Source organism: Schistocerca piceifrons, chromosome 2 (assembly GCF_021461385.2).
Source record: "Schistocerca piceifrons isolate TAMUIC-IGC-003096 chromosome 2, iqSchPice1.1, whole genome shotgun sequence".
In the NCBI taxonomy this organism is placed as follows: domain Eukaryota; kingdom Metazoa; phylum Arthropoda; class Insecta; order Orthoptera; family Acrididae; genus Schistocerca; species Schistocerca piceifrons.
In genome coordinates, this window is record NC_060139.1 from 203,518,548 (window position 1) to 203,546,097 (window position 27,550).

At 37.6% G+C, this 27,550-nt stretch overlaps 1 protein-coding gene across 1 annotated transcript in view; it reads left to right on the forward strand.

The window, feature by feature from the left end:
- Positions 1-27,550, forward strand: part of LOC124774910 (adenylyl cyclase 78C-like) — a 723,787-nt gene that overhangs the window by 648,399 nt on the left and 47,838 nt on the right. Inside the window, exons 15-16 of the mRNA XM_047249584.1 lie at positions 8,039-8,922; positions 26,639-26,876. Of these exons, the coding sequence (XP_047105540.1) occupies positions 8,039-8,922; positions 26,639-26,876 (1,122 nt within the window). The remainder of the gene's footprint in view (positions 1-8,038; positions 8,923-26,638; positions 26,877-27,550) is intronic.

Below are 27,550 nucleotides of genomic sequence, written 5' to 3' on the forward strand. Positions count from 1 at the left end.
TCCTGATTTCCACCTTTCTGACAGTCAAGCATTAATTACCTTGCAGAACAATGAAGTTATTTTTGTCGGTTTATTAAAGATATTTGCTTTTTAATTCCACACACTGTTCGCTGCATTTCAAGTGCAAGTTTTCAACTTCTAGCACATATGGCATTATGCCATAATAAAGAACCAAACATGAGATAACACAGTACTGGTACTCCAAGAAAATTTACATCCTGAAAACCACATTGAAAAGCTTAATATCAGGTTGTGGCCTAATTAACTGGGAATATGGGCAGACAAATGTGCACTTTAAATGTGCACATTTTAGTATGGCTCTCGAAATTCTGATCTCTTGGAGTATCCTCTGATGTCTTGTTTCTTCTATGACATAATGTACGATCTTTTAATGTTTTACACGTACGAACATACGAGCTCCCTGTGACATCGAAGCTGCGGAAGCACGGTGACGCCTGTCATCTGGCGCTGTCTGGCAACTGCAGAAACGAGCCTATTTCTAACAGGTCATGGGAAAATATTCCGAATGGTGGTTTGAAAAGCGTTACCATCAAAGTACCATTCTGGCAGTTACAACGGAGCTATGTGCGATAATGTACGATGAATTTCTTAAATCACAGAGTGTTTGACTCTCATTTAAAAATCAACTCATTGATGATGAGCCATTTAGATGAATTTCGAGCCAAGATCAGACATTCAAGTCGTTATTAAAAATTTTACGATCACATCCAAATGAATTCAAAAGTAATAGCAGTGTACATGGCTACAACACTAGGAGAAAGGATGATCTTCACTTTTTTTTTTTTTTTTTTTGTCAGTCTACTGACTGGTTTGATGCGGCCTGCCACGAATTCCTTTCCTGTGCTAACCTCTTCATCTCAGAGTAGCACTTGCAACCTACGTCCTCAATTATTTGCTTGACGTACTCCAATCTCTGTCTTCCTCTACAGTTTTTGCCCTCTACAGCTCCCTCTAGTACCATGGAAGTCATTCCCTCATGTCTTAGCAGATGTCTTATCATCCTGTCCCTTCTCCTTATCAGTGTTTTCCACATATTCCTTTCCTCTCCGATTCTGCGTAGAACCTCCTTATTCCTTACTACTCAAGGTTAAATGTAACTTTGGCTCAGAAGGAGGTAAATTATGCTGCCACAAAAGTCTTTGGTCACTTACCTAATAGCATCAAAAGTCTGACAGATAGCCATATAGCATTTAAAAGGAAATTAAAAGAATTTCTTAATGGCAACTCCTTCTACTCATTAGATGAATTTTTGGATATAGTAAGTGGGTAATTTCCCAACGAAGTGTCGTATTCATGAACTATGGAACAAGTACTAATGTATTCTAATCTGTGATATATCTTAAATTGTAATACGCGCACAAAAGACCAACATTGTATGTGAAAGCTTAGCTTCTCTTGCAGCATATTAATCTTACAGACCAATATTTTATGTTAAAGCTTTGCGTTTTGTGTAGCAACACTATGTGTATTAATTTAAACCTTTAACTTTTTCTCTTTGTACGTTCACGCTACTTAACAGTGTGTCCTAAGCTCTGAATACCCGCTGTCATCGGCTGGCGAGATCACGTGACATGAGCTATGACTGGCTTACAAAAGTGCATCGCAATCTCGATTTCAATGCTTCGGAAAGTAAAATGTGGTGTTTGGTGGAATTCGAATTTATACTTTCGTAATATGAAAATATGCAGCGTATATGTTGCTGCACATCAAAGATCTTTCCAAAACCTGTTTTTCCACTGTGTTTAGTTTTATAAAGCGGTGGGAAATTCTACTCCCGTGTATAAAACCATAATCATTCAAAGGACTTGTACAGTTCCGAGAGAAAATATACTGTCAGTTAACAGGGAAAAAGTATGTTTTCACCTGGGAGAAAGTGTATTTTTATCTGGGAGAAATCCGGTAATTTTTTTTCCTTGTCCATGTATACACCCTGTAATACTTACGTGATTAAAATGGTATTTCTCAAAGAATAGTGTTACTTACATTTCTAAGTACTGCATCATATTTACACTACATTATTACTTGTCATGCAGCTTTATGATTAATACTGTTGTTTGCCATGTTGGCAAGTTTTACTTGTGAGTCACCTCAGTACTTACCAGCCTGTCTTTTTCTTCAGGTATTATAAAGTAAACAGCTGTTATGACTATATGTTTAAATCTAATTTCCCATACATTTCACACACTGGCAGTGTTGTGTGTAAGACAACGTCTCAATAAGCTATTGTCAATCTACTCACATGTACAAAATAAAGTGTCTGTTCTGAATAGTTTGCTTGGCAGTATGTGAGAGCATAGTTACCTGGTTTTATTTTCTGTAATTTGATTTATATTCAGCTGTATCAGTGATGTATTGTGAATAGCCAGCTGCTATGGTTGAGTGGTTCTAGGCGCTTCAGTATGGAATCACGCAGCTGCTACGGTCGCCGGTTCGAATCCTGCCTCGGGCATGGATGTGTGTGATGTCCTTAGGTTAGTTAGGTTTAAGTAGTTCTAAGTCTAGGGAACTGATGACCTCAGATGTTAAGTCCCATAGTGCTTAGAGCCATTTGAACCATTTTATTGTGAACATGCCTTGCCATTTTCTCATTATTTTTGACCTCATGTAACGTCTGCTAATAGCAAGTGTGTGATCATATATAGGTGTACACTCAAAAATGACTACTAGGTTGTTGATGATCCACTGCAGTGAGTGAAGCACCTTATTTAAAAACCATGCAGCCTCAGCAGGATCATAACTTCTTGTAATTTATGCTGATGGCTGCGGTCCATATCACAAGAAAAGCATTAGTCCACTTCACTTGTCCAACTATTCAGAAAGTGCAGTCATTTGTGTGTGTGCGTGGGGGGGGGGGGCACATGTGCTTGTAGTGATTACTTTCTTCTCTCCTCCATCAAATGCACCCAATAAGTAATAACTAACTAAATTGAGTTTAGATACTTTTTGGCGAGGGAAAGTGACAAAAAATATTTTTAAGAGTTTTACTTATACACTGAACCACCAAAGAAATTGGTATAAGCATGCGTATTCAAATACAGAGATATGTAAACAGGCAGAATACGACACTGTGGTCAGCAATGCCCATATAAGACAACAAGTGTCTGGCAGAGTTCTTAGGTAGGTTACTGCTGCTACAATGGCAGGTTATTAAGATTCAAGCAAGTTTGAATGTGGTGTTATAGTCAGCATATGAGCGATGGGATGTAGCATCTCCGAGGGAGCATAAAGTGGGGATTTCCCTATATGACCGTTTCAGAAGTGTATCATGAATATCAGGAATCTGGTAAAACATCATATATCTGACATTGCTGCGGCTGGAAAATAATCCTACAAGAACGGGACCAACGATGACTGAAGAGAATTCTTCAACGTGACACAAGTGCAACCCTTCCACAGATTGCTGCAGATTTCAGTGCTGGGCCATCAACAAGTGTCACTGTGCAAACCATTCAGCAAAACATCATCGACATGGGCTTTTAGAGCTGAAGACCCACTCGTGTACCCTTGATGACTGCATGACACAAGGCTTTAGGCCTCACCTGGGACTGTCAACACCAATATTGGTCTGTTGATGACTGGAAAAATGTTGCCTGGTCGGACGAGTCTCGTTTTAAATCTTATTGAGCGGATGGACATGTACTGGTATGGAGAGAACCTCATGAATCCATGGACTCTGCATGTCAGCAGAGAACTGTTCAAGCTGGTGGATTCTTTGTAAGGGGAGAGGGGGAGGGTGCTATTGGAGTGATATGGGACCCTGGATATGTCTAGATGTGACTCTTGACAAGTGACACATATGTAAGCATCCTGTCTGATCATCTGCACCCATTCATGTCCATTGTGAATTCCAATAGACTTGGGCAATTCCAGCAGGTCAATGCGACACTCGACATGTCCATAATTGCTACAGAGTGGCTCCAAGAACACTCTTCTGAGTTTAAACACTTCTGCTGGCCACCAAACTCCAAAGACATGAACATTATTGAGCATATCTGGGATGCCTTGCTACGTGCTGTTCAGAAGAGATCTCCACCCCTCATAGTCTTACTGGTTTGTGGACAGCCCTGCAGGATTCATGGTGTCAGTTCCCTCCGGCAGTACCTCAGACATTAGTTGAGTCCATGCCATGTCATGTTGCAGCACTTCTGTGTGCTTGTGGGGGCCATACACGATATTAGGCAGGTGTACCAGTTTCTTTGGCTCTTCAGTGTATTTAATCTTCTTAGATGTGAATAAGACATCATCATGGTAGATGTTAACAGTTTCCTTTTCAGGTCCCAGATGCTGTTTTGTTACATGAAACAGCAATATTCAGGCTGTAGATTTTATCATTCTGATAAAAATGGAGTCTTGATATCTGTCACTTATTCCAGTTTAATTAAAAGCATTGGTAACGTTCTAATCAGCTTGGTAACATAAACTTTTCCAAGACATTTATGATTTTGTAAAGTATGCAAAACTAATACTGGCATTTTGAAAGAGACTGACGCTATATACAGTGAATACTGACTGAAGCACAGTATAAGGCACTTACTTAAAATACTTTCACAGGACAATTTTCACAAAAGATTAAAATGCAGTGTGCTTAATTATTTAATAACAGTATAAAAGACAGGAATACAAATAATTTAGGGTATTTAGGTTACAACTCACCAAAACAGTTGGAAATATTGAGCCATCAGTAGGCACGTAAACAATACTGAGAACTTGGCCATTTTTTGGCTGAGTCCTTCTGCAGAATGTTTGAAACCTGCTATGAAAACAAGAGCCTCATTGCAAATTTAAATGTAGCCAAAGCCTCACAGACAGACAAAAATTAAATGAAGCCAAAATTAGGATCAGGAGAGCCATGCTTGTAGCATTCAGCACATTCTAAGGGAAAAATCTGTCTACCGACTTGGCAGGAAATCCTAAGGAGTTTTGGTCACATGTTAAATCAGTAAATTGATCAACGCCATCTGTCGAGGCACTGTATGACTATAATGGCACTGAAATGGGGGATGATTCATAAAAGGCTAAAATACTAATTGTCGTTTCCTACACCCTTTAAATCATAACATGATTGACAAAATGGCTAATATTGAAATAGGTGATCATAGGATGGAAAAGCAACTGAAATCATTCAGATGAGGAACAAGCTGACAGGCTACCAACATGCTTCTACATAGAGTGTGGTGCAAAAGAACTTGACCCTCTTTTAGCAGAAGTGTACTGTGGATCTCTGGAGGCAACAAGTGTTCCTGATGATTAGAAAAAAGCGCAGGTCATTCCAGTTTTCAAGGAGGGTCATTAGACAGGCACACAAAACCATAGGCCCATATGTCTGACATCGGTCTTTTGTAGAATTTTTGAACATTCTGTCTAACTGCATGTTATGACATTTCTGGAGATCAGAAGTCCCCTCTGTAGGAATCAGTACGGGTTCTGGAAACAATGATCATGTGAAACCCAGTTTACTCTGTTCGTCCACGAGACCCAAAAGCCACTAGATGCCAATGGTCAGGTAGATGCCATGCTCCTTGACTTCCGGAAGGCACGTGATACAGTTCCACCACACTGCTGCCTAATGAACAAAATATGTTTGTAAGGAATGTCAGACCAACTGGGTGATAAGATCGGAGGTTTTGTAACAGGAAGAATACTCAGTGGAGAGAAATCTTCAGAGATAAAAGCAGATTTGAGTGTACTCCAAGGGGGTGTGTTATAGGGCCATTACTTTTTATGAGATATATAAATGACTTAATACATATTGTAGGAAGTTCCATAAGGCTTTTCCAGATGAATCTGTTGTATATAGAAAAGTTGTAATTCTAGAAAAATATAATAAAATGCAGGAAGACCTGCAGAGGAATGATACTTGTGTGGAGATTGGCAACTGACCCACCAAACATAAGCAAATGTAATATAGTGTATATACATAGACAGAAAGGCCTGTTATTGTATGATTACGACCACATAAAACTACCTGTAGGAAAGGCAGATGTCAGATGGAGATTTGGTGGAAGAATCCTCAGGAAAAATAGTCCATGTACAAAGGAGGTATTTTACAGGAACCTCATGCAACCAATGCTTGAAAATTACTCACCAGTATGAGACCCATACCAGATAGGATTGATAGAGAAACTAGAAAGCTCTAAAGAAGTGCAGAACTTTTTGTTGTATGTTCAGTTAGTGATCATGAAAGTTTTACAGAGATGATTAACCAGCTTCAGTGGCTAATGCTGCAAGAGTGGTGTTCTGCGTCACGATTTGGTTTACTCTTAAAGTTCCGAAAGCATATTTTCTGAGAACAGCCAACAAATATATTGCCTCCTCCTACATATATCTTGTGAAAAGACCATCAAGATAGATAGATTTGAGCCCATATGGAGGCTTGCCACCAGTCATTCTTCCCGCATACCATACACAACTAGAACAGGAAAAGGGGTAAGTGCGAGTAGTACACTAGTACCCTCCACCACATGTTGCAAGAAGGTGTGCAAAGTATAGATGTAGATATGTGAGCATGTAGGTTTGCAGAATCTCAACTTCAGAATATATTGTTAAATAAAATATTAATAAGCAAAATGTTTATATTAAACAATGGACAATCAAGGATGGAATAATGACAGTATTGTGAAAAGGATAGACTGTTACTCACAATACAGTGGAGATGCTGAGTCGCAGACAGGCACAATAAAAATCTGCTAACTAGTTAAGCTTTCAGTCTAAGGCTTTCTTTTGCATTAGACATAACACACACACACACACACACACACAAATGCAACTCACTCACATGACCACTGTTGTTGGCAGCCTCGGCAGTCGTGGGAGTGTAAGTTGCATTTTTCTGTGTGTGTGTGTGTGTGTGTGTGTGTGTGTGTGTGTGTGTGTTCTATAATGCAGAAGAAGGCGTTTCAGCCAAAAGCTTAACTTGTTAGCAGTCTTTTAGTTGTGCCTGCCTGTGTCTCAGCATCTCCACTATAAGGTGAGTAGCACTCTATTGTTTTCATAACATTTATAGTATTGTCACATATTAACTGTAAACCAACCACTCAATAATGATTACATAAATACAGACTGTAACAGAATTCTGATATTATCATATATGTCTGTACAGATTTGCTTATTCCAGTACTAGAATAGAATAACAAAATTTTATTGTATCACAGATCCTATATCATATATGTAGATTTACTTACTGCTATTTGTAAACCTTTCACTAGAGTTATGAGAATGACTTTATTTTATAGTAAGTAGTGCAGTGCAAATGATTACTCCACACCTGCTCAAGGTTTCAGTTAATAAATTTAAACATCTATTAAGTCCAAAGTAAATGTAAGGATAAACCATTAAGACAAAAATTTAATTTGCAGTGAAATATATTCTAAGGAAAAAAATATTAGTTCTGTGAATCAGTTTTCATTTTCCACTCTAACACTAATACGAGCTATAGAAGAAGCAAGTGAGTAATTATGAAGAAAGATTTTAATTCTCATAGCTACTGAATAACTATTTTCTGCCTGTTCACAAAATCCAGATTTTTATCATCTTTCCTGTAGTTTATCTTATAGAAAAAGGACATAATGACAGAAAGAGGCATATCATAATACCAAGTACTTTGTAAGAGGATTTGGTGATCTGTGCATCAGTCCAGTACAGGTAAAAACCTGTCCAAAATATTACAAGGAATTGCATCTTCCATGGAATGTATGTGAGATAATGGTGTGCTTTCAGAGATACATATGCCATTAAGCAATCTACCCAAGAAAAGCTGAAAGGTTACATATGTCATGCATGGAGTTGTTTAAGCATGTCTCAACTCTTTTGACATTTTGAGTCCATTAGACTTGTCAATAGATATTTTTAAAATTTTAATATCTTATAATCTTTTCATATGTATCAACATTTACATTCATACTCCTTTATTCACTTTATGGTGTACTTATAAGTTAAGTTTAACAGCTCATATATATGTATATTAAAATTACTGCAGGTTATAACCAAATTCTGAAATATTTTTCTTTGTTGTTTTTAGGTCTGCTGTCCAACACAAGAAACAGAGACAGAATACTTGCTAGGAAATGAGTCAGCTCCAGTGGCAATGGTAAATAAGGTGGTTTCATCAATGGCCATGGAGTTTGCTACTCATGAGTATACTTCCAGTAGTACTGGCAGACCAGCTGTGAATGAATCTAGAAACTCAACACACACTGCAGACTCAAATGCAAGGATAAAAATGTTAAATACTGTCACAACACATAAACCTCTTGCTAGAAGGAGGAGGCAGCTGCAAAATTCTACTCAGAATAACACAACTGATCAGCTTTCACCCAGAGAAAACTTCTCTCGTGTGATAAAGGGCAAGAACAGAAGCAGTGATCTCAGTGTCAATATGAATTATGTACATAAGAAAAACAAAACCAATGTTGAACTGTCAAGAATGGCAGGGAATGCATCAGTAAGGACGTTCAGTAATACTGATGATTCAATGCACAAAGAAATGTTTTCTAATTCTCAGGACAGGGGAGGTAAATCTGTCGTGCAGCAGTTAAATAAAATCAGAACTCAGGACAACACCAGTACGTCAAGTAACGGCTTCTCCTTTTTAAAGAATCTGTCACTAAGTTTAAGTGAACGATACCGGAGGTTGGCAGAAGATCTCATTTATAGTGATACAGTGAAAACATTCCATAATATGACAGTAAATAAACGATTACCACATGACAACAGTGAAGCAGAAAAATGTATTCATCCAGAATACATTGTTTTCACGTGGGTTTTGTGTCTCATGGCTCTTGCAACATCACTGAAGCTGTATTATCTTGTGAAGACTGCACTGGCTTTCACAATGGTCACAGTATTTTATGTTCTCATACTGGTTGCATACCCAGAAGTTTTCTTTATTGAACCGGAAGAAGAGTAAGTAATTATACATATGGAACTGATATGTACTGATAATTAATTTTACCCATTTTGTGTTGTAGCCTGTGTACTGGAAATTATTTATTGTTCAGTGATAAATTATGTAATTTTTGCTGGGCCACTGTGGCAAAGATGCAATAGCTATGTTCATATATGTTAAAAAGCTAAAATATCATTGGTCCAGATACACATCACATGGTCATAGAGTAGAGTTCAGTACTGTTATCAACCAGTTTCTGAGGCAAAGAACGACCCCAGATTGAAGATGTGCAATATGCTGTTGACAAACTCCAAGACCGTGGAGCTCTGTGTATGTTGGTCACGTCAATTCAGTTACATTTTCCTTAAGATTGTTGTGTGCAGAGACAGTTTTTTGTATGTCCTGACAGCATACCATCGAGAACAGTGGTTAATTAGGAAAAATGCTGCAACAGTTTCAGTAGCTTCAAGTCTCCTATTTCACTCATTTCCAAATTCACTTAGATTATTGCAGGGTTTGCATAGTATGCTATATTGTATAATTTGGAGTCAAGTGTTTACATTTACTTTGTTAGCCTCAAGTTACGATTCCAGTAGACCAAGCACTTTTGTATGGATATTTTCCCTGTCTTTTAAACCTTTTGCCATTATCTTCCAAAGCCGAGTCATCTTCATAAATCAGAGTATTTTGTTCCTCTCATGTTTGTCATATGGTACCATACTCAATGCCATGTACTTCACAGTAGTTTTCAGAATATATATGTAAATAAGTAGAGACATTAAATGTATGGTATTCAGAATGCTGCCATTGTGCTTTAATTTGAATCTTTGTTTTCTTACCTTCATATGGCTAAGAAACATCTGTTGCTTAGCATTTATTCTGTGAACTTTGTAACATAATAATCACGTAAGGTACTTCGAAATTTACCATGCTTTAAAGTTTTCCTTTTTCTCTCTTGGATTGACATATAATATCTCTAATCTATTCATCAAAGGTTGTACAAGATTTAAAATATGACATGTATGTGATGTGGGTGGCCCGAAGCCAACTTTCATATTTGCTTTAGTTTAGCAGCAGTTGTTAATCTATTATAATATTTCTTCCACAAGTTTACAGTATAGCTTTTGGATTCTGTGAACTTCATTTTAAATTCAAGACATGTGATTTCAAATGCGTGATTACACAGTTTTGTGATTTTCTGGTAGCTTTGTGTGAATGTATAGCTAATTTCCTTCACAAGAATTGGGAAAACTTAAGATGAATTTTATACCTTTATGTCGATTTTTTTGGCACAGAAGTTGTCAAGATTAGCTCACTTTAAGTTTTTCATTTATTTTACTGCTTTCCCTCACTGTGATAGGGCCTCACTTACTTATTTTTTGTTCATTTACTTGAGAGTCATAGTGAATACCTGACCTGTCTTACCTCTTTTAACTAGAAGACTTTTAACACATTATTGCATTGTTATTGTTCTCTAAAATGTTATTTGTTGAGAGATGAGTAGTCTCTGTTGCAGATACCTATTTTCCTCTTTTCCATTTATGCAAACAGAAGCAAGATATAAATTTCCCACTTTCATTGTTTCTTCTGAAGAAATGTCTTTGATAAATAATTTTCTGTGATTTACGTGTTTATTAAGCCATTATTCAAGCTGTTTTGCGTGTTTTCTGTGCATAGAATATGTGAATGCAAATTTCACAAAATTGCCAAAGTGATCAATTTTCTATATATTGTTTGTTTCATTGTGAAATGTATCTGTGCATCTGTTATAGCTAGCTTTGTCAAAAATAGAACCATCTGAAAGATTCTCCTTGGACCTCAGTGTCTCTGATCTGTGTTATAAGTGAGGTATGGAGGCAAGTATTTTTGTGGGTGCATGCATTGTTGAAGGATGCAATTACCTTGCTTAGCACCTACTTGCTGTCAACAATCAATCATAGTTCAAAAACAAGAGTACCATTCATAAATATAATGTTTCCATATCCTTGTTATATTACATCATCTTATTACTTGTAATGTATCAGTTCTTTTCAGTTCCTGACTTAGTAGAACATATTTTACATGAGTGTAATGTCAGCTACAAAAAACATCACAGATTAGTTTCTGGTGACATTACCAGTTATACATAGGTAAATGGGTTTCAGGTTTAAATACCTTGCATTGACTTTATTTCTGGGTAAAGTAGACAAATATGAACTTTTTCTCAGGGCAAGGCATACTGGCAGAAAGAATAGGTCAAAGTTGAAATTTTAGATGTTGTAAATTTTAATACAAACATTGAAATATAATTTTTCAAAATAAAATAATAATAAAACCATTGCTATAATTCGAGTTGCAGAATTAGTGTTGTCATGATTATTTATGCAAAATCATCCTGTAGGTTAACACATTTCATAAATTACTGTCTCAAAATGCTATCTAATTCATTTCCAAGTATCATTAATAATAAATTTTTCTTGTGGTCAGACTTGCTTTTACTTTTGGTTTTATCAGATAGTCAGTAACATTCTGCATTTAGCAGTTGTGATCAAAAAATAACAGGAATTCTTGTTTTCTTAAAGAATCTTTATTTAGTCAGCAATATCAATTTTGTTCCCTTCAAGGTAGTCTCCCTCAGACATAATACACTTGCACCAACACTTTCTCCAATCTTGGAAGCACTTTTGGAACTCACTTTCCACTAAGTTGTTCAGCTCCTTCGGTGATTCTGCTTTCATTTCACCAGTGGTTGCCAAACAATTTCATTTCATCATTCTCTACTGTCTTGGAAATAGAAATAAGTCACAGGGGGCCATGTCTGGTGAATACGATGGCTGTGGTAACTTAACAATTTCTCATGAACAGGAATTGAGATGTGAGCGAGAGCATTGCTATGTTTCTAGAAGTGGTTTTGCCACAATTCTGGTTGTTTTCTTCAGATTACTTCATGCAAATGGCCCATAACTTCCAGGTATTATTCCTTATTGATTGTACAACCATAAGGCAGGAACTCATGATGCACTATCCCATTGTAATCAGAGAAAACAGTAAGAAGAACCTTCACATGTGATTGAATTTGTCGAAGTTCTTTTGGTCATGGCTCTTCAGGCAGTTTGCGTTGGAATGAATGGACCTTGGTTTCAATGCCATACTGTATTCCCATGTTCTTATGACTTTCTTTAGAAGTTCTAGATCATTGTCAACTTCATTCATGCCCATGTGACATCATTTTCCATTGAAACTCAACAGTTTCAGGAAAAACTTTACTGCTACACACTTCATGCCCAAAACATGTAAAAAAATTTGCTTGGCGTGAGCCAGAGGATGTGCCAGTACTATCAGCAACCTCTCTGGTGGTGATTCAGTGATTTACCAGAACCATTTTCCTTACTTCTTCCACATTGTCATTAGTAACGATGTACTAGGGCAGTCATCATCATCTTCAATGTCTTCTGGACCCTCTCTGTAACATTTATACCACACATAAACTCATGTCTTTCTCATAGTAGATTCACCAGAAGCCACAGTTAATATTTCATATGCATTGCTGTACTTCATTTCATTTTTCAAACAAAATGTAATGCAAACTCTTTGATCCACCTTTTTCAAAATTAAAAATTCACTGAGCACCTAAAAACTCATATAACCGTTTTGAATGTCAGGAATAAACTAAATATTCAAAACCACTGAAAATACAAACATACATCAGAAACATGTGTATCAATAAATTAAAAAAAGAAGTTTGAAAATCAGATGTATAAAGCCCATGAAATTAAAAAATTCCCATTACTTGTCGATCATGCCTTGTATACTTTGTCATAGTCAAACATGACCCCACAATACAGAATAAAGTTCCCTATTCCTGCCTTCAACCTTTTCATCAATATTTCGTCAACATGATCAGCATCTCTTCAACATCTCACAAAAGCTACTTCAGTATTTATTATCTCAACATATTCTTAAACCCATCGACTTCATATAACAGATCATTCTGTACGTAATGTATTTGTAGGTACACTGCAGTCAGTTCTCATCTATGTGTTCTGAAAATCAGTTTCCTTGCTTATGAAGCACCTATTACATAATATTATTGGGACATTAATTTGAAAATGGCTATCTTATGTCAAATTTTATCTCAAAAGCTTTAGTTCATAACCAGATGTTAGTTCTTGTACCATAATACAAGTGTTGATTGTGTCAACAACACACCAAGTCTGACCCATCCTCAAGATAAAAAAAATAAGTGTCCTATACAACACTTGTAAGTTTATCTATTCAAATATCTTTTAACTTCCTAAGATAAAATATATGTTGCAAATGTGTTTTGTTAAATTGCGCATTTGACATAAATCATAAAATATTATTTTTCCTTTCAAAGAGATCACTTAACTCTTAAGTAGCCACATCACTTTACAGTTCATTATTTGCAGAAGAAATAACCTACTCATTGGCAAAAGTGAACAAGAGATAAATGTAGTTCAGACACTGCAACAAGGGAGGTGTGATGCTGCAAAATATGTGGGTGGAAAGAAAGACAGAAACCTGGTACTGTAAGAGAAGTTTAGCCCAAACTACCACACATCAGCACAGGAAGAAAGATAGGATAGCAACAATGATACGGCAACAAGGTAACAGTATGAAAGAGGAGGGCTCAGAAATTAAGCTGAGTAGTGTCCAACGGGAACCACCCACCGATATAAAATCACAATGCTTATTGGCAGAACAGACTATTGTGGTTGTGCCTGTAACAGCAGTATAAGAAACATTATCACTGAAAATGTGTCCAAATCTTAACTCTGTATGCCAGAGGAGATGTAAAAAAAGCATCAATATGTGTATTAACGCATAAAAAAATTATTAAAGTACTTGATGTAAGGATACAAGTTATAATTGTCCAGGAATGATTCTGACCCTGTAACTTTCAAAACATATTCTATTAAATGGAGAGCCACCTGTGAAACAACTCATCTCATATACCTGCTGTTATTTAAACACTGTTCGGCCTTTCACATAAGCATTACTACCACCAAGTTATAAGTTAGGATGAATGGCCATAGGCAGAGGGTATATTCCGGAAATACACAATATTCTGTTGCAGATAATGCTCTACAACATGGCAGTCATGACCTCGGTGCCTTTTGCACCACATGCACCACCTGGATTCACCTTACACCAGTTCCAGTTTCTCAGCACTCTGCAAGTGGGAACTAGTGCTACAACATGTCCTTGGTCCTCGCCACCCACCCAGCCCTAATTTACATTAATTTCTTCTGTATCAGAATTTCCTCACAATAACTACTCTTTTCTTCACTCCGTTTTAGTTTTCTACATCTTCATTTTCTGACTTGTCTATTTTTCACAACCCCCCTCCCACTATAGTGCACTTAGCTTGTCTCTGTTATTAAATCATGTGTGATGTTTTTGCAGTAACCTCTGTCTTGTGTATTACCCTGTCTGCCACCTTTCAGCTCTCAGGTTTTCAAATCTCATCTGGTGCAGTCCCTAACAATCAGTCTTTCCTTCTTATCCTGTCCGGTATGTCTCCCTGTGCCACAGTTCTTGGTAACTTTTCTGAAATCTACCCCTTTCCTAAACCTCTCCAGACCTTTTCCTCCACTCCACTTTGTTCCCCTTCAGCCCTTCTGCCAAAAGAAGGAGCCACTGGCTCTAAAAGCTTACATGAGTATAACCTTCTTTTATGTGTGTCTTCTCCTGCTGCCATTTGGAGAGTAGATTTTTTTTGTTAATCCAGTTACATTATCTTTGTTGATTAAGTTTTTCATAACAGTTCTGTTCAATTGCTGACAGGCAAAGAGATCACTTAACTCTTAAGTAGTCACATCACTTTACAGTTCATTATTTGCAGAAGAAATAACATACTCATTGGCAAAAGTGAACAAGAGATAAATGTAGTTCAGACACTGCAACAAGGGAAGCGTGATGCTGCAAAATATGTGGGTGGAAAGAAAGACAGAAACCTGGTACTGTAAGAGAAGTTTAGCCCAAACTACCACACATCAGCACAGGAAGAAAGATAGGATAGCAACAATGATACGGCAACAAGGTAACAGTATGAAAGAGGAGGGCTCAGAAATTAAGCTGAGTAGCGTCCAACGGGAACCACCCACCAATATAAAATCACAATGCTTATTGGCAGAACAATTGGCAGAACAATTTCAACTTGTTGCAGAAAACGATGGACAGCATATTGAACCAAGCCTGACATTTTGTTCCAAATGTACAGGGTGATTATAATTAAAGTTAAACTCTCAAAATGCTGTAGTAATAACACCACTGGTCAGAATAATGTCAAATTGCAATGGAGTGTTATCAGAGAAGGGGGGAAAATGTATGTCAGAAGAAAAAAAATAGTGTGAAAATTGATCAATAGATGGCGCTGTAGGTGTCAGAATATATAAATGAAAACACCTGTCATGCTCATGATCCACTGACGTTATAAACATGCTGGGTGGCGGCTTTTCCTCCTTTCACATCTGCGATGTTTGCCACGACTGTCTCCATGCGGGATCATGTTCTCCTTGTAAAGCTGTATTACAGGAATGATGACTGTACACACGTCACTCTGCAGAAATTCCAGATGCTGAAGGGTTTGAAAAAAGGTGTATGTCCGATGACTGCCGTGTAGAAAATGATTCAGAAATTCAAAAAGACAGGTTCTTTCAGTGTGCAACATGGTAGAGGGAGGAATCAAATTGATTCAACATCAATGGAAGCAGTGGCCACAGCAGTGCAGGTGGTGTGTCCAAACATCAGACATGCCCATGAGCACAGTGCATAAAATCCTACGAAACGTATTTGCTATCCATTCAAAATTACCCATGTGCACAAGTTGCATCCTGTTGACCTTCCAGCAAGAGAGACCTTTGCTTTAGAATTTCTTGCTCACTTGCAAGTGGACAATGATTGGCTGCGGAAGATTTTGGGGACAGACGAAGCCCACTTCCATCTGACAGCATATGTCAGTACACAGAATTGTCAAATATGGGCAACAGAAAATCCACACACAAATCAACCAGTACCTCTTCATTCTGAAAAAGGTCACTGTGTGGTGCAAGTTTATGGCATCATTTATCGTAGGGCCATATGTTTTCGAACAGTCAGTTGCTTCCGATCCTGTTACCAGTACCGTCACTGGTAAGCGCTATGAGTGTCTTTTGTGCAACCACGTCATTCCAGCTCTCCAACAGCATAGATGTGTGTATGGGGTCATTTTTATGCCAGATGGCGCTCCTCCACACATTGCAAATCCAGTTACACATCTGCTGAAGCGTCGTTTTGGAAACGCTAGAATCATCAGCCATCATTTATCTACAGCCTGGCCATCCCGATCGCCTGATCTTAATCCGTGTGACTTCTGGCTGTGGGGCTACGTGAAATATGTTGTGTTCAGTGTTCCAATTGCAAATATAGCAGCATTGAAGGCACGCATTGCGCAACACGTTCTGAACATGACCCCGGAAACACTTCGGTCAGTTGTGGAACATACTCTTTCTCAATTTCAACTTGTTGCAGGAAACGATGGACAGCATATTGAACATGTTTTGCGCCAGTCACATAGAAACTAATAATCCAATGTGATTTTGATTTATGCTTTTTATGCAGTTTTTGGTCTCAGGAAAATTAAAAACCAATGTGACTGATGCTTTTTATGCAGTTTTTGGCCTCAGGACAATTAAAAAACCAATGTGATTGATGCTTTTTATGTGGTTTTTGGCCTCAGGACAATTAGAAACCAATTTTTCCCATCTGATGTGATATGACCTTGCCATGGTGGATGGGCTTACTTAAGTAACAGTATCACATCTGTACACCCATGCACACTGAGTAGTACAGTTTGTTTAATACCAAATGTACACCTTAGGCATTGTTGTATGATTCATTTGTGATTTGTAGTCGACCACTATTAAATTATGATGCTTACAGCACCATTTATTGCTACATTTTGTAACTATTTATTTTTCTTCTGCCATACACTTTCCCCCTTCTCTGATAATATTCTGTTGCAGTTCGACATCATTCTGACCAGTCGTGTTATTTCTACAGTGGTTTGAAAGTTTGACGTTAATTATAATCATCCTGTATATAAAAGCATGCATAAACACTTCCATGAAACTAAGCAGCAATAAAACCCAAAAGACATTAAACGACATTACTTCCCCAAAAGTACTTCAACATAGATACTGTAATAATGGTCCAATAATCCTAATCTGGGAGTAGACAACATTCCATCAGAACTACTGACAGCCTTGGGAGAGCCAGTCCTAACAAAACTCTACCATATGGTGAGCAAGTTGTATGAGACAGGCGAAATTCCCTCAGACTTCAAGAAGAATATAATAATTCCAATCCCAAAGAAAGCAGGTGTTGACAGATGTGAAAATTACCGAACTATCAGTTTAATAAGTCACAGCTGCAAAATACTAACGCAAATTCTTTACAGACGAATGGAAAAACTAGTAGAAGCCGACCTCAGGGAAGATCAGTTTGGATTCCGTAGATATATTGGAACATGTGAGGCAGTACTGATCTTATGACTAATCTTAGAAGAAAGATTAAGGAAAGGCAAACCTACGTTTCTAGCATTTGTAGACTTAGAGAAAGCTTTTGACAATGTTGACTGGAATACTCTCTTTCAAATTCTGAAGGTGGTAGGCATAAAATACAGGGAGCGAAAAGCTATTTACAATTTGTACAGAAAGCAGATGGCAGTTATAAGAGCCGAGGGACATGAAAGGGAAGCAGTGGTTGGGAAAGGAGTGAGACAGGGTTGTAGCCTCTCCCCAATGCTATTCAATCTGTATATTGAGCAAGCAGTAAAGGAATCAAAAGAAAAGTTCGGAGTAGGTATTAAAATCCATGGAGAAGAAATAAAAACTTTGAGGTTCGCCGATGACATTGTAATTCTGTCAGAGACAGCAAAGGACTTGGAAGAGCAGTTGAATGGAATGGACAGTGTCTTGAAAGGAGGGTATAAGATAAACATCAACAAAAGCAAAACGAAGATAGTGGAATGTAGTCTAATTGGGCTGTGAGCGCTATGGGGCTTAACATCTACGGTCATCAGTCCCCTAGAACTTAGAACTACTTAAACCTAACTAACCTAAGGACAGCACACAACACCCAGTCATCACGAGGCAGAGAAAATTCCTGACCCCACCGGGAATCGAACCCGGGAACTCGGGCGTAGGAAGCGAGAACGCTACCGCACGACCACGAGCTGCGGACAATGTAGTCTAATTAAATCGGGTGATGCTGAGGGAATTAGATTAGGAAATGAGACAATTAATGTAGTAAAGGAGTTTTGCTATTTGGGGAGCAAAATAACTTATGATGGTTGGAGTAGAGAGGATATAAAATGTAGACTGGTAATGGCAAGGAAAACGTTTCTGAAGAAGAAAAATTTGTTAACATCGAGTATTGATTTAAGTGCCAGGAAGTCGTTTCTGAAAGTATTTGTATGGAGTGTAGCCATGTATGGAAGTGAAACATGGATCATAAATAGTTTCAACAAGAAGAGAATAGAAGCTTTTGAAATGTGGTGCTACAGAAGAATGCTGAAGCTTAGATTGGTAGAATACATAACTAATGAGAAGGTATTGAGTAGAATTGGGGAGAAGAGGAGTTTGTGGCACAACTTGACTAGAAGAAAGGATCGGTTGGTAGGACATGTTCTGAGGCATCAAGGGATCACTTTTTATTATTATTTAGCGTATGGCTAATACAGACATATCATGAAATTACATATACATATGTACATATTGACACACAAGAAACTTAAGTTTGTCTTTACAACTGAATATCCAGTCCTTCAATCCAGCGTACTGCATCTGGAGTTGCTAGCAGGAAGTCCTCTTTGGCGCCATGATAGGCTCGAATCCTGCATTCACTGACAATGTGGTGAACAGTCTGGTATGGAGCCCCGCAGTCACAAGCTGGATCAGGCAGCTTCTTCCACTTAAAGAGAGCATCCCTGCATCGCCCATGGCTGGTGCGGATTCTGTTGAGAGTAGACCACGTCTTGCGTGGTAAGTCGAGTCCACTTGGAAGTTTAGCACCTGAGAAGATGTTATGCAGGTGCACATCTGTCACTGCTTCCCACCGACCTTTCCATTCTTCAAGAGGTTTGAAATTCTTAGCAACCATGTCAGCAGCATCGCACAGAGTTGGATGACGTGATTTCAGTCTCTTGCAATTTAAAAGTGGCAGGTCGCTATGCACGGGTAGGTTAGAATTCCTGGAGATCTTGTGGAATTCTCTCATAAGGGCAGTACATCTGCATAGATCAGGAGGCATTATACCGGTTAACAGTGGAAGCCAATAAACTGGAGTAGATCTGATTGTGCCAGATATTATGCGCATTGTCGTATTCAGCTGGGTATCAACAAGCCTTGTATGATGACTATTCATCCAAACAGGTGCACAATACTCAGCACTTGAGTATACCAAGCCCAGAGCTGAAGTTCGCAGGGTGGTTGCTGAAGATCCCCAGGTAGTTCCGCATAGCTTATGGAGGATGTTGTTTCGAGTCCTCAGCTTTTGAGCTAAGTTAAGAAGGTGTTGTTTGAAGCATAGTGTATGATCCAGGATGACACCAAGATATTTTGGGTTCCAGTTGTGACGAAGAATTCTGTCTCTGAAACTTACCTCCAGTTTTACGTTCGCCAACTGGTTATTTAGATGGAAGCAACACACTTCTGTTTTACTCACATTGGGTTGGAGTCTCCAGATTTTGAAGTAATTGTCTAATACAGACAGGTCATTGGCTAAAATCTCTTCTGTTGTCTTCATTTCCTGGTGTTTGACGCTAGAGCCAGGTCATCGGCATAGCAGTATTTTCTGGACGAAGTGTCAGGTAGATCAGATAGATATAGGTTGAATAGTAAGGGTGAGAGAACTGATCCTTGAGGCAATCCATTGTTCAGCTTCCTCTCCTTACTTATGTTGCTTCCAGTGATTACCTGGAACTTCCGGTCACTTAGCATGCTGTTAATCAGTCGAGCCATTGTTCTGCAGGGTATGATGCGGAGAAATTTGTAGATAAGGCCTTCCCTCCACACAGTGTCGAAGGCGGCAGTTAGATCAACAAATGTCACAGATGTTTTCTGCTTCATTTGGTATCCTGACTCTATGAAGGATGTGAGAGACAATACTTGGTCGCAGCACCTACCCCCTGGTCTGAAGCCTGCCGGATCAACTGGAACGTTCCCTAAGATAGCACTACTTATTCTGTTATATATTAGCCTTTCAAAAAGCTTGTAGCAGCAGCTGAGTAGGGAAATGGGGCAATAGTTTTCTACTCTGTTGCTGGGTTTGCCAGGTTTCAGAACAGATATTATCTTCACCTTTTTAAACTCAGATGGAAGTTGACCAGTCAGCAGGATGTCAGTGAAGAATTCTGCCAGCCATTTCTTAGCTTTTCCTCCCATATGGATCATGAATTCTGGGTGGATACCATCGAATCCAGGTGCCTTAAGAGGTCTGAGGTCCTTCAGTCCAGAGTCAATGTCTGAAACTGTGAAGGGATGGGTATACTCAGATGAGGGAGATGCCTTCTTTTTAAGGACACGAAGCTGTCGTCTGATATGTCTTGTATATTTCTTGTCAGGAGGTACTCTTGAGGTGGTAATGATGTGGGAAGCAATTTGGTCTGGTGTTACTTCGGAATTTTTTCTTCATGCTGGTGCACTTCCTCCCAGTTTTCTCAGAAGACTCCATGCTTTCCTGCTCGAGTGGGTAAAGTACATAGTTTTGACTGTTTCTGCCCATTTCTGCCTCCGAGACATGTCCAAGCTGGACAATAGTTCCGTAGCTATCTCTGGGTCACCACTTTGCTGGAAGTATTGGTACAGTGTTTCACTTTCCTCATCCCATCCTGGAACATATTCTTTTCGGTATCCTCTTGGCATACACTTTTTAGCTGTTGCTGTTACTGCACCAATGAAGCGTTGATAGTTATTATGTGATGGAGGTATCCACCGAATGGTCTTATCCAGTTCCGTTGAAAATTTCATCCAGTCGGCTTTCTGGAAATTCCATCGAGCATGCGGAGTTGATCGTATGACAGGAACAGTGCAGCCAATTTGTATTATTACAGGTCTGTGTTGGCTGTGAGGAAAGGCATCTATCACTTTCCTTGTGGTGTTGATGGGAAAGCCAGTTTCGTTGCAGCTAACAAAGCATAAGTCAGGATTTGAATCCTTGTCCCAAGCAGCTGATCTGAAAGTGCCTTGATCTTTGGCATCAAACACTAGATGAAGATTATTCTCTTCGATCCATTCTGCAAGCATGCTCCCATTTTCATCATTTTGAGAGTACTTCCTAAGTTCATGGTGACTATTGAAGTCTCCTATGTAAATTGCAGGATGTTCTGCTGTGTGTAGGACAAAATCGGGCCATGTTGTTTTGGGTGGTTTGTAAACATTTGTAATAGTAATGCCATGAAATTGTATGACAACTGTATGTATATCTGCCTCCACACTTACAGAAATCAGCGAAGCTTCGTTTATGTTGTTACGGACATACGTAGCAATTCCATACACCTCGTGGTAAGTTACACCAAGTGCAGAATATCCAGGAATTCGACCTCGGCTTTGGAATATTTCTTCGCTGGAAACACGAGTTTCTTGAATGGCGACGACATCGATATTGTTGTCCAGCAAAAATTTTGACAGGTAGTCACACTTTGCCCTGCTAATGCTTTCAATATTCAGTTGAATTTAGTACTGGAGGGCAGCGTGGAGGGTAAAAATCGTAGAGGGAGACCAAGAGATGAATACATTAAGCAGATTAAGAAGGATGTAGGCTGCAGTAGGTACTGGGAGATGAAGAAGCTTGCACAGGATAGAGAAGCATGGAGAGCTGCATCAAACCAGTCTCAGAACTGAAGAGCACAACAACAACAACAACAACAACAACAACAACAATCCTAGATTTCTTCAACCAATGTTTTTCTATCAAACAAAACTTGTTAAAGGGCAGAGCACATCTAGTGGAAAATTCTTCATTATTAATCACCCTACTACATACTTAAACTCCTATAATAATAGTAAAGGCAAACACATCAGGTAAGCATTGTACGGTAACAATCCTATCATTGTATAGATTGTAATTCTTCTACAGAATGTAACCTGACAGGATAAGAAGATGTTTGTTACCAAAACCTTAGTGTTTTACATTGTCTGTAAGATACAGACAAAAAATATCAGTGTTGCTCATTTGATCACTTCCAGTAAGAAATCATGTGGTGATTTTTCCATTATAAACTTAAATTTTTAAAAAAATCACTGTTACGTTTTCCAGACAGCATCTATCAGACACTCCAAGTCTATGTAGTTGTTTAAAAAGCACATACATAATTTTGCATTCACATACTTGATTACTTTTTCCATTAGTTTTACTGTAAAGTTATGACCAGCTATTCTTTCAACAAGTGGAATACTTAAACTGGTCATCACTGATTACTGCATGAATATTAAATTCTTTCCAATTAACATTAAATTATCTGCAAAATACGTCCAGGTACTCCTCCAACCAATCAAGCTTTCATGTTTCACAGAATAGTGACAACCTTTTCCAAATAGTTACATTGTTACTAAATTTAAGTTCTACAAGATTTTCCGCATCTAATGTTGAAAGTTCATTTTTTCACAATTGGAAAACACACTGCCTCAATAACAGGATCATCTATGTTATTTTTTTACACATTGTCTACTTCATTTAAAAGGCCAAAATTTTCTATGACATTATAAGAATCAGTTACCTATTCCTCTCTGGAGGCTACAGCAGATATACCCAAGTCTTCAAAAATGTTGCTGGATACTTCATTTAAGGCTATTGATGCTACAGTTACACTTTCGTTTGTAATTTCATTAATTCACTGAGTATTGCTTTTACTTCTTGACTCAAATCTTTGAAATGTTATGTTCTGTGGTCCTGAACATTGAGTATTGTTTTTTATGTCTTGTCCTCTAGTTGCAATCTTTGTATCTAGATGTTGTGTAGATTGTTCAAACAATTGTCCTATTGTTTTTAAAGCATTCATTATTTCTCACTTTTGAATCCCAAAACTTAAAATTTTTCCTTTTTCACTAACACATTTTCTATATTTGACAATCTCCTTTTGATTCAGTCAGACTGTTTGTTTCCTTGCTTAATTTTTTTGCTGCCATTTTCCAAGTCTAATGAATTTTTATACCCACCAGTTTCTTCTTTTAGCCCAAAACTAGTTGTTTTCAAAGACCGTTCTTCACACGCAGTCCAAGATAAAGAAAATAATCACTTTGTACTTACCTTTCACATTTGATCTGCTACCATTGTTGACTGGGGCAAAAGTCAGTTATTATACATCTCCATTAGTTTATTACTCGCCCTTCATTTGAAAAAGAAATTTCTTTTTGCTTCAGTTAATGATATTTCTGTTTTCCTTAATTACCTGCAACATACATATCATTTCAGTACATATATATGTTTATTTCTATCTCAGAACTGAGACCACAAGTTTTAACCCGCCCCTTCCTCTGTTGACTACAATAATTGTAGTACTAAATCAGCAAATTCTGCAAATTACTGACTTTGTATGCATTTGTATAGCAAATATATATTAGTAACAGCAGTTGCAGATAGAATAATTAAAAGTTCATTATTTCTACTTAACTTTGTGATTGTTGAAACTATTGTCTGGCTGTTCATCCAGATGGTAGATTCTGCGTGCTGCAAGACACACTTGCTACTTGAAGATGTGTGCATTGTAATAATGTTATGATGCTGAGAACTTTCTTCACATCAACATTTTAATGAACACTAAATTTAATTCTGACATTGCAATACAGGCAGATTATGTGTTCATAATTACAGTAAGACAGCTCATGCCAAATTCCACCTCACTACTACATACAGACAGACTGACTCCAACTACAAAGATATACAAAGTTCACATACAAAGACATTTGTATACAATTGATATAATCAATGTTTCTTAACCAAAGAGATAAGATCAATTTATATTTCATAAACTATAGCATTTTTTATCAATTTAATCTTTTTGAATTATTATAGAAAACAATGTGTGATTGTAATACTGAATTGTAAGATTCATAACTGTCACTTATAGTGTATTGTCTTCTTTTATACTTTTTTTAAAAAAATAGGAGGTCTTTTGAGCAGTTGCATTACAATTACAACATAAAAAACTTTGGTTTAGAGTGGTGATATTGTGAACAATTTTTGTTAATGAATAATATGACAAAACGCTTTCTCCACTGAGATTCTCTTTCCCTCCACCATTTGACACTTGAGGTGCATCTTATCTCTCTCTCTCTCTCTCTCTCTCTCTCTCTCTCTCTCTCTCTCTCTCTGATGCTGAGAACTTTCTTCACATCAACATTTTAATGAACACTAAATTTAATTCTGACATTGCAATACAGGCAGATTATGTGTTCATAATTACAGTAAGACAGCTCATGCCAAATTCCACCTCACTACTACATACAGACAGACTGACTCCAACTACAAAGATATACAAAGTTCACATACAAAGACATTTGTATACAATTGATATAATCAATGTTTCTTAACCAAAGAGATAAGATCAATTTATATTTCATAAACTATAGCATTTTTTATCAATTTAATCTTTTTGAATTATTATAGAAAACAATGTGTGATTGTAATACTGAATTGTAAGATTCATAACTGTCACTTATAGTGTATTGTCTTCTTTTATACTTTTTTTAAAAAAATAGGAGGTCTTTTGAGCAGTTGCATTACAATTACAACATAAAAAACTTTGGTTTAGAGTGGTGATATTGTGAACAATTTTTGTTAATGAATAATATGACAAAACGCTTTCTCCACTGAGATTCTCTTTCCCTCCACCATTTGACACTTGAGGTGCATCTTATCTCTCTCTCTCTCTCTCTCTCTCCCCCCCCCCCCCCCCCCGTGTGTGTGTGTGTGTGTGTGTGTGTGTGTGTGTGTGTGTGTGTGTGTGTGTGTGTGTGTGTGTGTGTTTTAATGAGAGTGAGAGACTGAACATAGTTAAACACATATCGCTATAATAAAAAAAGGGTAGCATAAGAAAATCATCTAAGGTCTCTATTGTGTTATATTTTTCACTGGAAAATCGTATTTTAATTGTAAAACTGACTTATTCCTTGGTATAGAAAGAGGTTGTAATCATGTTTCACAGAATTATAGAAAGAGGTTGCAATCATGTTTCACAGAACATGCAAGTGGATTTCTGTGGAAATTGTATTCTGAGTTTATTATGGATTCTGTATCAATATATGATATAGAGATATTGAAATTGAGCTACAAACCATATGTAATTTTTGTCTAATAATTTTCTGGTTTTGAATGACAAGTTTGTGTGCTTTCAGACAGGGACAGAATGCAATTCCTCATTTTCACTCTGTGAATTTCTATACTACTGCTATTTGTGATGTTATCTGCATAAACATTTATTTTGAATGTAGGAATGTATTCCATTCTCTCCCATATTTCCTTTGATTATATGTCTCACCCTAAGTGATTTTGTTATTGTGCCTCTTTGGATGTAGAAGGTATCACTGTTTTAAGTCTTGTAGTGTATGGATAGAAAAGTTTGCATCATAGGCAACACATACTCTACGTTCTTCTTGAACAATATGAAGCTGAATGTAGTGAGATGCTGTTGTTAACACTATAACATTTATGTTCTGCTCCAAAAGAATCAGTCAGCTCAACTATGAGGTGTCTCTGATACACATTCACCAAGCTGTGAAATCATGTGAAAGCTTACTTCACTGACTACAGTGAGTATATGACATTCAGATGTGGATGCTGTTAAATGCTCATTTGCATCACTTTTGTTTCTCTTTTGGACTGTGTGTTCTTCTTTAAGTGCACCCACCTCAAACTTCCTTCCATTAGGAAGAAAGCATTAGACTGCAAAGGCCAATCTTACATTTCTAAACCTCTTGTTAACCACAACACATTCTGTATGAAGACAGCAAAGCTATCCTATCAGTTGTTATTCTTCTCTGATGTAGTCATTAAGTAGATTCTAACTCCAAGAAAGCCCATGATATTTTAATAACTTTAAAGTTCCAGTACTCTGTTGGGGGAGGGAGCGGGGGGTGTTACTATATAATTATGGCATTGATCCAGTTATCTTCAAGACAGTAACTTACATGCAAGATGTGAGAGACATACAATAGTCACTAGAGCAGCAGGCATGTTGGATAGATAACAGAAGCTACAGAAGTTGTCTGTTATATTTTTGTAGAAGTGATTACATTTATCTAAGAAATGTGATTAACTAACTAACTCACATGTACCCTCAACATGTGGAAACCTGTAAGCAATTCTTCTGTAGATGCATGTGGAGTTTGAAAATGTCAGATATTGTAGCAGTTCATGAAGAAAGTCCTTTGACTCTTCAAACCAGTTTCCGGTATGTGTGTGTGACTGTCATCATTTTTATTTTGCCTCTTTTTTTCCCTCTTCTTATGTCCTGTGTTAGAGAGTGTAACATGTAGTGGGTTAGAGAGCATTCTGTGAGCATCTCATGCCTTGCCAAATGTTAAACATTTACTAAAACATTAAGTGTACCGTTTACACATTTTAATTTGCTTATATTGGAGTGATAAACCCACTTTAGAGCTATGAATGAACATATGTCTGAAAGTAAGACTCAATTTCTGATGAAACTTCATATGAAAGATTGTATTCTAATATTTTGTTTTGTATCTCTAGGTCAACACTACCACTTTATACACAAATGCTGGTGCTACTCACTGTTTTTCTGATTATGGTGATATATCATGCACGCCTTGTGGAAGTAACATCAAGACTCGATTTCCTCTGGAAACAACAGGCTGAACGAGAACTGGCAGACATGATGGAAACACGGCAAAATAATACGCAGTTACTGAAAAACATTTTACCAGACCATGTTGCGAAACATTTCTTATCTGAAGATCGCCGAACTGAGGTCAGTTCCTGTACTGTACGAAACAATATAATATTGTTAGTAATGAAAGAGAGCAAGAAGACATTCACAAAATGCAGTGAAAGTTACTGTCAACCTCTCTTTATAGTCTAGATGTATGTTTGCTTTAGTTCATGACAAATAAACTGACAATACAGTTACATTCTCTTTTTGTGCTCAACCTCTCACTGTCTCCATTTCATTCTTTCTCTCTTTGTCTCTATCTTCCTCTCTTACATGTGTGTGTGTGTGTGTGTGTGTGTGTGTGTGTGTGTGTGTGTGCGTGTGTGTGCGTGTGTGTGGGCACGCGCGTGTGCATGCGCTTGCACTTCTTACCATAAGCATATGTTTCTTTATTCTTTTTTTTTGCCCATATTAATCCTTCAAACCAGTGGTTTGCATGTTCATGCCTAATACACTAGTCTGTAAAGAGATGCAGGGTTTTATTTAAATTGTTCTAGTGCTGGAATCATGTGTGTAAAATTAATGAAATTTTCAGAAATTGTTAATAGTAGGCCTTTATTCCATTTAAAACATGTGTAATCACTTAAAGTGTCACAATTGTGTGCACAAGAAAACAGTCCTGAAGACGTTGGTACACAGAGGAAAGATGATGTCTGATAACTACTATCTACAATCTGAACTGCAACATTCGAGACTCATTTTCAGAAAAAGTT